A 12,646-nucleotide genomic window follows, 5' to 3' on the forward strand; every position below is an offset into this window, starting at 1 on the left:
AAGTGAGCATCTCTTCCTAACCTCCCTATTTCTATTAATAGATAACCATCAGTATTACAATAATTCAGACTGAAATACCTTTGATCTCTGTTTCTTTTATGCAAATAACCACAAAGTTTGATAAATTATTTCCTATAGTCTTATAGTCTGCTCTTTCTTTTCATTGCCATATATTGATGATGATGATGATATTGTTGGTATTGACGATTTCTATTGAGTGCTTACTTTTTTCAGACATTGTGCTTTAATCTTTGTTATTCTTGTACTTTTCAACTTTCAATCTATCTTCTCTTGTCATCTCCTTAGATACTCTTAATATTATTACCTTGAATTACAAGAAGATGAACCCTTATAACATATCTCACTGCCTTTTAATATGTCTTCAGTGAATCCAAATTGCTTAACAAATGAAATTCTTTCTCCAAAGCCGAGCACTTAAGAATTTTTACTATCTGTCCCCAGCTTCCCTTTCCATATTGTCAATCTCTGCTATCTTATAACTGTCCTATGTACCTATCCAAATGATTCTTTCTCGTTCCCTTTTGCAGTAAGACTTTCAGTATTTTGTTTTCCTGTCCTGGAAAGCCCTTTCTGCTTACTTGCATTATGAAAATTCATCTATTTTGTGAGAACCAGCTCAGATGGCATCCCTTTTTGATTTACTGTGTAATCTTACTCTCGAACTTTTTTATTCTCTTATCATTTTATAGCTTTCCTTTAACAGTTGCATTCTTTAGTAATTTCTGCTACATCTTTCTGACTTTTGTTTTATTTCTTTTCAAAGAATTAACAGTTTAAAGGAATTTAGTGAGTTTGTGTTGGATTATCAGTAAATGAGTTTGCTGTTTCTTCTATCCATTATTACAATATTTAATTTTAAAAATATTTACTGAATTCCTACTGAGTAGAAGACACTATCTTGTAAAGATTTAGATATAAATTAGACACAAATTCTGCATTTAGGTAACTATATGTTTTATAATTGAAATAAGACTTGTACACAAGTAGCTGAAATACAAGGTAGAAAGTGCTATGTGATAAAAAGGAAGTGCCCAGGAAGTCTTGTAGCAGAACTGGAAAGGACAGGGTAAGGGTGTTTTCTTAACAGGTTGTTCTTTGCTCTTTGTAATAAGAAAAAAAAAAATGTTGACTTTGATCACCTGACTGAGGTAGTGTTTGTGAGTTTTCTCTACTATAATATTAATTTTGCCCCCTCCTCTTTCCACACTATGCTCTGGATGGAAATCACTATGTACAGCCCACACCTAAGGAGTGGGACATTTTGTTCCACCTCCTTGAGGAAAGAATATCTACATAAATTATTTGGAATTTCTTTGTATAAGTTGTCTCTTTTCCCTCATTTATTTGTTTAATCATTTATTTATATCAGTATAGAGTTATGGCTTGCTTCATTTATTTATTTATTTTTATGGAGCTGGGAATAGAACCCAGGGCCTTGTTCATGTTAGGCAAGTGCTCTACCATTGAGATACACCTGCAGTCTAGACGCATGGATATTTATTTTATACTTCAGATTTTAATCCAGTACCACTTTATTTTGATGCTTACAATTAATTTGGCATGTTAAAGCAAGATCAGAGTTCTGCTGTGAAGAATGCTGTTTATTTTTATTTATTTCAGTGTTATTCAAAGTTGTATGATCTTAAAACCCTATTTCCATGTAAAATACATTGGGGATGTTTCAAAGAAAGTAGAAGTATGATGTTTATAAGTGCATGAATTTTCTTGTGAACGAATACTAGTCAGCATATAGAGCTCTAATTATTTGCCACTTACCATTTTGGTGCTTTACAAGTACCCACTTCTTTAATATTCATGACAACTCTGTGAGGCAAGTCATTATCTATTCAGTAACATTAGCAAAAATGAGAATCTTGTTATTTATATATTACTTTAGTTCTTATTCCCTTTCTAACTGGTCTTTCTGCCTTCTGTATTGTCACCCCATTTCTTAAAATATTCAAGACTTTCAAGATAGAGTTTTTCAACTTTACTGTAGCTTACAAGGCAATAAACGGTCTTGTGCGTCTTTACTATTTCAGTGTCATTTCTTGTCTTCTCACACTGTCCATCCATCCCTTCCATTCATCTCGTCATTCTCTTCTCTCAAATAGTGTGTAATCTCCTTCATTTGCTCCAGCAGAACTTTTGCTTATACCATTGCTTCTACCTGAAACTGCTTCCCCTCAATCCCATATATTTCTGGATAACTTACATCATTTAGGTTTTCAGGTGAGAGGACAGTTTCTTTAGCAAGGTTCTCTAACTCCCAAATCTCAGATACTCAGGTTTTCCTGTGTCTCTCATCTTCTGCCCAGTGCTTCCACACCACAATATTTCAATTATTTATATTGTCACATAAATTCTGTGGTCTCTATTTTCACCACTGTGTCTCTGGCTCAGTGCATGGATCATGGGAGGTGCTCAATGGATATTTCAGTAAATTATGGTTTAATTAATAATTAATTAAACAAAATATAGAAAATGTACCCTACTATAAAATATTCATACAGTTTAAATTTCACTTCTAAAATATTACATAAAGGAAACAATCAGAAACATTGAAATTTATGTTCATGATCATAGTAAGGAATCTATCCAGTCCAAACTCTGGCAGGTATTCATCTCTGATCTTCTTTCACTTGATGATTTCTGGGACTGGGGAACACCTGATTTCATTGAGTTAAGTCTTATTGTGGTTAAAACTTCCTACTTGTTGGAATGCTTTGTTCTCATATTAAATGGTCGTATGTTCTTTATAACCTTTACTCACTGGTCCTAGTTTTGTGCTTTGTAGGTATTCGTTATGTTAATGAGTGAGTCCATGAGTGAAGAAGACATGAACGAATCCACTTAATAACAATTTGAGTTCTTGAGGGAACCTAAAGTATGATCTAGCTTGAAAGCAGTCACTTGCTTCTGCATCTTGGATTTCCCCTTATTGTCAGGAAATCCTATTCCTGTTTATGATGTCTATGGAAATGACTCCATTGGTAACCCCAGACTTTGATGAAAATGACTCCTCTGACCTTCTAACTGAGATTCTTGCAAGGAGTACCTTGTAAAAGTCTTGACCACCTTTTCATTATGTTATAGATATGGGACAGGAAATGGAGAAGACATGGCCAACCACTGGGATCTCTTTTTTTATTATTTAAAAAAGGATTTTCAAGAAAGTGGTATGAGTTCCATTGACAACCAGAAGTTTTGTTATATCTAGCTTCTTGTTTCTTTGCTCATTCTTTTATGTTCTTTCTGTGGTTTATGGCATATAGACTGATATATTTCTTAGGAACTTTTTATGACTCACCTCTTGATATTTGTGTATCAGTCTTATCTCCTCCCACCTCCACCATAAAGCAATGTATTTCTTAGTGAAACAAATGCTGTTTTATCAATCTTTAGTGACATGTATTTAATTGGTGTCCAGTAAATATTCGTCAAATCAATGACTTTTCATTATTTGAAAAGTCAGATATTATATATTATTTACTCTCATTCTAGCTATAAAAAGCCCAGGTTTTCTAAATTGAACATCTTTTTTCCTCTTGTCTTCCCTAATTTTTAGTTGGGTTCTTTCTTTTGTTGTGAATTTTGTCTTAGTTCCTGTTTCTCTTGTGGATCAAAGAAAAAACGATAAAGATTTGATCAGCATTTCTTCAGTTCTTAAGTCTTTCTCATTCTGTTCTCATGTGTTTCTTTTTACGTTTCCTCATTTGTAAAATGAGGGTAAAGAAACACATTTTATATATTTAATAAAATAATATATGTAAGCACAAGTAAATTATATAGCCATTTTCTCCTCTCTTTCCCATTTAGAACTTTCTTCTGATGTCTAATTTGTTTCTAGTATATTTTTTTCTTTTAACTGTTTTCACTATGTATAATATCTAATGTTAAATGTAAAGTGGTAAATCAAAATTCTTAATACAGTGGAAGATCCACTTAGTAGAACTGTGATAAGTCACTTAAAAATGTACTTTATAATTTTAGTGTTAGGGTTAGGGGATCCTGGATTAAAAAAAAACTATGTGTTTGGAACAACTGGAAAATTTTGAATGGACTAAATATTAGACAATATTATGAAATATTGCTAATATTTTAGGAGTAATAACAGTATTGTGGTTTGTAGAAGAAGGTCTTTATTCTAAGAATATGAACTCTTAACATATTTAGGGGTGTTTAGAAAAATTACAGTGTAATAGCTGTACATTTTTATTTTAATAGGTTGTTATTGGGATTCGTAAGTATCATACATTTACAGAATAATTAAACTTAATTTACTCTTTTATTATCTGCATTTTTCCTAATGATGTTTATCATCCTATGATTTATTGGCATTTTAAAATTTATCCACATTTCTATTCTCAACTAGAATGTCAGTTCTTTGAGGACGGAGACTTTCTGTTAATCACTGCTGTGTTAGCTTCCCATTACTATAAAAAAGTAACTCAGATGACTAACTTATAAAGACAAAAGGTTTATTTTGATACATGGTTTTAGAGGTTTCAGTCCATGATTGAGTAGACTCAGTGCTTTTAGGTCTCTGGGAGGGTTGCTGAAGAACATGTTGCAGGGAGCATATGCCAGAGTGAAACTGCTCACCTCATATCCAGGAAGCAAAAGTAGAGGTTCCGCAGCCCCCAACAAAGCCATGACTCAGTTACCTAAGGACCTACACTTGGCCCCATCTCTCACAAGCTCTACCACTTCTCAGTTGTGCCACCCTGGGAACCAAGTCTTTAATACTTTGGGAGACATTTAATATTCAAGTTGTAGCACTGCTTAATTCATAGTACTAAGGATACCTGATACATAGTAAGCAATAATCAGTATTTGTTGAGTGAACTTATGAATAAGGTTAACAATCTCAACCAGCTTTACCATTTCTGTGTAATTCATAATAACTTTAATATTTTTGATTAGTTCCAGTGTTATTAATGAAAAATAATAATGAATTATTCCTTATATTTTAGGGAAGTTGGGAAAAAAGAATTTTGAAGAGTTTAAATAGTATGTGCACTGAACTGAGTATCCCATTGGCACGAAAGGTACTTTTTAACATTTTTATACTTAAGTATTTTATTGTGAATTAATTACAAAAAAGAATGATGAAATTGTATAACTATTAGGTACATTATTCCTTATTAACTAGTATATTAGCTTGTTTTAAAATAAAAATCTGTAAATGCCAATCATATGGGTATATTCTATATAGATTTCTATTATGAATGCTTAATGATTATTCTAACATACCTTTTTTGAGAATAAGTAGAAATGTGTAATTTATAGTATAGATTATTTAGTCATTTAGCTATAAAAATTATGAGCATACTTAAAAGATTTTAATTACCTTTCATCTCCTTACATTTTGGCTAATTCAGCACAGTAGTCATAATCTTGAATTGGAGATGGAGTTTAGGCATACTATGATCTTGTAATAGGCAATGTAGTAGTAATATAGGAAATGAAAAGAAAAATTTATCATCTTTTTGCAGAACTAGAATTCCCCTTAGATCTAATACTCAATATTAATCTGTCACTCTGGGCTTTGGTGGGTAGAGATGGGAAAGAAGAGAAAGATCATGTGGCACATTCTAGATTCTACATAGCTGTCCACAAATAAGAGAAAATGTTTCCCTTCATTTTATTCACCCTACCTACTATTTATCCCTGTGGTTGACAGATATAGTGGATATTCTTTTGATAATATCCCAAGACAAGCCACTGAAGGCACCAGAACGGTGGTGTAAAAAAAGAATAAATTTATATGAAAAACTGTCTAAATATGTAGTATTGTATAATATACTGTCTTTCATATAGGAAGATGATGCTACTGACTCACAGTCACACTCTCTTGGCCAGTCCCCCTTGCGATGCATTTCTGAGATTGCTGGATGGGGTAAGAGATGTAGTACGTGGCTGAGGAGCAGTTTTTATTTGTGAAATTTACTGGCCAGTACAAATCATTTATCTTCTTTTCTTGGACTCATTAGCACCTTGAGACTAGATATAATGTAATAGTTAAATAATTAATTTAAGTATAATTCCAAAAAGTTTCACCATATTTAATAAGATTATTTTTCCTTCTGTTATGGTAGATTATTGAATTTTTAAATAAGTTGTTGATTCTTATTTTTAAACTGCATTGCTAAGTTTTAGAAATAAAACCAATGTGAAATTTACTACCTTTTTTAGAGACCAGTTGGAGAACAAAAAGAACTTCTCAATAAATGGAATGAAATGGGAACTGATGAACCAGGTACATGAAGAATTTTCTTCAAAATGGAGTAATGGGAAAAGAATTGTCTTCCTCACTATGATTCCAGAATAACACAATAAGTAATACTCTTGAAGGATAACAACTTTTCCTCCCCACTGATTTTTCTGTCATCTGTTTTGTTTGCTTATACTCCTACTTTGCAATTTAAGAATTCCTAACTTTGATCTGTGTTTTCCGTTATTTTGAGGCTATTTAAGTTGGTTATCCTTTTTAAAAGTAACATTTTAAAACATTTTTACAAAAGAGTAAACAAAATTTACTGATTCCCAAGACTCTTATCTTTTAATTAAGGTAAAAAATGTTTACCATTTTTGTTGGTGCATTATAATTATACATAATAATAGAATTCATTATGTCATATTTGTGTAAGCATATGATTTGATCAGTCTCATTCCCCTGTACCTTCCCTTTCTCTCTCTTCTCCCTTATCCTCATCTGCTTGCTCTACTGATTTCCCTTTTGTTTTTATTATTATTTTAGTGCATTATATATATGTATATGAAAACTGTATTCATTATGGTGTTTTTGTACTTAGATATAGCATAATTTGTTAGATGTCATTCTTCAATACTTCCCCATACCTTTCTCTCCATCCCCTTCCTCTTCTCTATCAGTTTCCCTTCTATTTTTATGAGATCAAATCAAGGTAAAAATTGTGTAACAACTGTACTTCATTTATTATGATAAATGAATACCTATAATTGTACAGACAAATACATATTCATTCTCCTGCCCTCCCTCTACTGCTTTAAAAAAAAAAGTCAAGGCAATAGGGTAAGAAATAAGTGTCTTAATAGAGGAAGCGGTGCACAATTAGAATTGAAAAGGGGAAACAGCTCAATATAACTAGAGGAATTCAGTAATAATGCATTGTTTATATTCCAAGTACTTGGAGAATTCCCATATAGAACCTTTATATTACAATGACAATGTTTTGTTAACTCACTTCTAAATAATTTATTTTAATTTATCCAAGAGACTTAATTTTTTCTATAATATGCCATTTAGGCTGGAAGGAGAGAGATTGTATTCATTTTTTTATCCCAATATTTAACACAATGTATGACAAATAATCAGTACTCAGCAAGCATTTGAATTGATCTGTTTGCACAGAAACATAGGAAAGAGACATTTATTACTACTAAGATTTCATATATTAACTGAAATTTTGTTTTAATCTGTCTTATTCTAGATTTAAGCCTTTTCCGACCTGTATATGCACCTAAGGATTTTCTTGAGGTAGGTTCAGTTGGATAATTATACATACACAGATGAAGGAATAATGTGAGAGAAATGATAATGTAAAAATATCTCCAGGCAGAGAAATCACCCTGTACAATATCCTAGAACCACTGAAAGAGTGGAATGGCAAAAGAGTTGTGTTTGGATTGCTCCTTGAAAATATATTGGAATATGGAAAGATTAGAGGCAGATAAATTAAGTAGGAAGATTTTACTTAACAAATAGTGATTATAAATCATGTAGCCTGCAGCCTGCACATACAGGTATTCAGTACATCTTTTCCTTTTTTATTCCTTCCCTATTTTAGGAGTATAGGGAAGTAAAGTATGAGGGGTCAAACTGAAAAAACAGCATTGGAAATGGAAAGAATTTAACAGATTTGAAGAAGATTTTAAGGAAGATTTAGGAACTGAGTAGATATGGGACTATGATAAAAAGAAATGATAATGCCTCCCATTGTCTAGATTGGGTAGTTGGGCAGAGGTATTCGCTTGGGATGGAGAATATAGGAGGAGGGACATGTCCATTAGTGAAGATGAGTGTAGTTAAGTTTGAAAGGTATAGCAAACATCCAAGTGAAACTCAGTGAGCAATGGGAACTCGTTGTTTTAATTCACCCAAGTTTAATTCTACTCTTTCTCTTGGATCTTGCATGTAATACTGTCAGTTTTACCTTTAAAATGATATCCAGTTCTTGTCATCACTACTACTGCCACCTCCAGCCTATCATCTTTCATTTGGACTATGTAGTAGTGACCTAACTGGCCACTACTTGTCCACCTAGAATCTGTTCTTAGCACAACTTTCAAATGAAATTTAAATGCAGTTCAGAACTGGCCACTCTTCTGGTATTCAGTGGCTTCCCATCTTATTCTACATAAAATCCAAAGTTATGACAGTGGCCCAAAACACCCTCTTTAATCTGATGCTCCATCATATCTCTGAGTTTATTTTGTTACTTTTCCTCCTGATTTGTTCTATTCCAGTCACGTTAGTTAGCCTCATTGCTTTCCCTCAACTTCCTTCCAAATCCCCCCCCCCCACTTGTTCCTTCATTCCTCTTATCTTTGCTTAAATATCACCTCGGCAAAGCACCCCCTAACTCCCTGGTTGGATTTCTTTATGTCTTTCCAGCTTTTTCTATACAGCAATTATCATTATGTAACCCATTCTTTCTTTATTTTGCTTATTGGCTGCTTTCTACCATAACAATGGAAGGTTGGATGGAGGTTTTCTTTCTGTTTTGTTCATTGCTGCAACAATTACACAGTGTCAAGGAATTGACAACAAGCACAGGACTTCATAGGGTCACCCCATTAGACTTTTTTGCAGCAAGAGTAAACACAAAGAAACTTACATTTCCAGCAGCGTTCCATCTGTCCTTTGTTAGTTGCATAACATATGCTTGTTCTTTGGTTATAAAATATCAAGATCATGAGGGCTATCTTGGTCTGTTAAATCAGGGACAAGTTTTTCAAGAGGGTCTTTTATACCCCCATTGGTTAAATCAGGTGCCAAAATTTTTTTTCAAAATATAACATAAGCAAGCAAATATGGAATATTTCCAGGGGAGGTGTGGACATTAAATAGCCCATTTCAGACGATTAGTTAGTATATTTCTTCTCATCTTGACTAACGAACGGGTCACATTACGAGATTTACAAGTATCCCTGGAGGTAAGAACAAAGCTACCACAAACCAGTTATGAATTAATTCTATCCTTAACTGCTCTGTCACCAACAGGAAGAATAGTGCTTAGCACATGGTTACTTAAGGACTGGAATTTCATGTAATTTTTACAAAGATAACTTTGTAATAGCTTATAACATCTTGTTTCCTTGAGGACTATTGCTGAATTTGTTCTTTTATTAGTCATACTGAGATATTTTTCTTTAATTCAATAATATTTTCTTAATTATATCTGCATTTCTAATATTTTCTCTTTTCTGTTATCCATATATTCAGTTTCTTCTCCACTTGCTGTTTTCTGCTTGGGAATTGTCGTGCAGTATAATTTTTTATTTATGTAATTAGGCTAAAGTTGTGCTGTTCTATACTAATGTACATTCAACATTGTTTGTTAAAACAAACACCATTGATATTTCCAATTTTGATATAATATTTATAATTTTAGAAAAGTCATTTGGCCTCATAACTCATTCCATTTTATCAGCCATCAGTTACCAACTCCTTTTGCCTTCTTCAGATATCATGGTATTCTATCATTATAATCTCCTCCACTGGACTCTTCGTGGTTTCTTTTCCTCAACAGTCTCAATTAAAAATATTTTTAGGTTATTATTATTCTGTCCAGAAAAATATATGTTGTTAGAAAAATAACAAAACATTACTAAAGATGGGACTGGGGTTGTGGCTCAGTGGTAGAGAGCTTGCCTCTCATGTGTGAAGCACTGGGTTTGATTCTCAGCACTTCATATAAATCAATGAATAAAATAAAAGTCCATCAAAAACTAAAAAAAAATTTTAAAAAAGTTACCAAAGAATAAATTTATCTACATATCCTCACATAGCAGTAACCATATTGTTAGTATACTTTTTATTTATTTTTTAATTTTTTTGGCACTGGAATTGAACTCAGGGATACTTTACCACTGAGTTGCATCCCCAGAACTTTTAATTTTGAGAACTAATAATATTATAAACATTTTTCATAGCCATTATATAAATGGAAGCCTATTAGGCTATATTTTATTATATGAATTAACCTTAATTTACTTAAGTAATCTCCTCTAATACGATATTTAAGTTGTCTCATATTCTTCTGTTATAATAGTGCTTTATTAATAGTCTTTCATTGTCCAAATTTCATATGGAATGCACTGCTTGAAATTTCATATTCATATTCCATACTCACAGAAGTAAGATTACTAGATTTTAAAGGATATACAAATATCTAAGATGATTTTTATCTGCAAACTTTTGAAAGCTGTAACAGTCTTTTTTCTTAGCTGTGCTTTTGAAATTTCTCCTTTTGTTTTTGTTTGTTTTGTTAGATTTGGTTTAGAGGAGATACCCTGCAATGTTATTCTACCATCTTCCTCAAAATCTTATCAATTTCTGTTTTTAAAAGTCTTGGAGTTCATTCTAAAAATTTTTCTGGTAACTACTTCCATGTTATAATCAATTTTTATTTTCTTCACCATCAAAAGATTTTATTTCTAACTAAATTCTTAACTTTTTAATTTTATAAAGCAGATCATTAATTAGGATATTAAAACCATTTTTAAAGCATATTTATGGTATTGTATTTTAATATTTCAATACAATTTTAAAATGTGATTAAAATATATGTATAACTCCAAACAGTTTTTAATTTTTTACTGATGTACCAAGAATATCACTGCTTGACAATTAACCAATTTTGTTGGATTTGTTTTTAAAGGTATTAATTAATCTTCGCAACCCAAATTATGAAAATGGTGATTCTCTTAGTTTCAGGACTCATTTGGGTTTAATCCAAGTTCCTCTGAAAGTAAAAGACATTCCTGAATTGGTAAGTATAGGCATTTTAAAATAAGTTAATGCACTTTAGAAGACAGCCATTAGAAAAATATTATATTGCAGCGTGTGTCTAAGGTAATAGAGTAATGTACTCATTAAACAAGTTAATAAAAGTAACATTTCTTTTTTATTGCAAATATGTACATAGACAAAGTGGGTTGCTTTTCTTGTAGAACTCAAAGTGAGTTTACATTGATCTATAAGTGCTTTTGCTTATTTCTTATTTTAATAAACAGCATAGATTTATAAGACAGTTTATGGAGATTCAGGTTCCTGTTTTATGGCTATAAAAATGATTGAAACAAATAGTGAGTTTTATAAAATTATTTTTAAGCAACTAAATTTTATTTAATTTAACCAACTTCATGGAGCTTGTAACATGGTGAGGCACTGAAGGAAACAGGGAAATAAGGATGAATTAGAGACTGCCATTGCTCTGGAGACCATCACATTTCAGAGAGAGGTATTAGCTTTAAAATGAAATATAGGGCTGGGCGCAGTGGCTCATGCCTGTAATCCCAGCTGAGGCAAGAGGATCAGGAGTTTAAAGTCAGCCCAACTCAGTGAGACCCTTTCTCTAAATAAAATACAAAATAGGACTGGGAATGTGGTTCAGTGGCCCAGTGCCCGGAGTTCAATCCCTGGTACTCCCCTGCACCACCAAAAAAAATGAAATATAGGGAGATGGTAGAGTTAATGTATTTTCACTCCTTCTTCATTAATCACCCCCAAACCAATAAGGAGTACAGAATTTAAATACTATCTGTGGTGAAATAGGAAACACCTTAGAACTCTGTGCTTTAGTGTTTTAAAGGAGAGCTCATATTAGGGGAAAGGCCAAACCTGAATACCTCCAGAAGATGAAAAATGTGGATGAGAGGTCTCCGTAATCAATTCAATCTTTTAACTACAAATCCGCCATTTTGTGCTCAGCTTTATTATTTCTAGAACTGGACCCTGTAAGCACTTTCCCCTTATCAGATGGCCTAATGTTAGTCTTTGTCAATAGAAAGTTCTAGAAAGACACTGTTGGGATGTAATATGAGGAAAGAGCCTCCCTTCGTGGTTCCTGTGTGCAGAAACCAACCGATGAGCATACAAGAGGCCCAGTAATACTCTTTCAGCAGCACTCAGCAGCCCAGCTCCTGAGACTATATTTTTGTGTTGTTGTTGTTCTGCCCCTTTTGGGCACCACCCTCTGTTTCTGTGGCAGCCACTTCCTCTTCATAAATGTCTAAATCTTGGCTTTGAGGACTGCTGAGTTCTTTTTTTTTTTTTTTTTTTTTATTGTTGGTTGTTCAAAACATTACATAGTTCTTGACATATCACTGCTGAGTTCTTAATTCCTTCTTTGTTTACTCTCATTCAACTGAGATGTCATAGTTTCTGCATTTACTAATTCTGTTTTTCCTTCTTCACATTTCATTACTGGTTTTATAACTAAACATTGACTTATACAAGAAGGAAAATAATTTTCTCCATAGAACTTGGAAGGGCTCAAGAATCAGACACTATGTGTCACAGAGGCCATGGTGATCCAGAGGACTGAAAATGGAGAAGTATGTGGAAGTCTGGGTC

General features: G+C 32.7%; 1 protein-coding gene across 2 annotated transcripts in view; it reads left to right on the plus strand.

The window, feature by feature from the left end:
* Tbc1d19 (TBC1 domain family member 19) overlaps positions 1-12,646 on the plus strand; it is a 130,623-nt gene that overhangs the window by 36,119 nt on the left and 81,858 nt on the right. For both annotated transcript variants that reach the window (XM_027936598.2, XM_071614204.1), the window contains exons 5-8: positions 4,998-5,072; positions 6,220-6,283; positions 7,497-7,543; positions 10,950-11,060. In XM_027936598.2, the coding sequence (XP_027792399.2) occupies positions 4,998-5,072; positions 6,220-6,283; positions 7,497-7,543; positions 10,950-11,060 (297 nt within the window). The remainder of the gene's footprint in view (positions 1-4,997; positions 5,073-6,219; positions 6,284-7,496; positions 7,544-10,949; positions 11,061-12,646) is intronic.

Source organism: Marmota flaviventris, chromosome 7, assembly GCF_047511675.1.
Source record: "Marmota flaviventris isolate mMarFla1 chromosome 7, mMarFla1.hap1, whole genome shotgun sequence".
Lineage (NCBI taxonomy): Eukaryota > Metazoa > Chordata > Mammalia > Rodentia > Sciuridae > Marmota > Marmota flaviventris.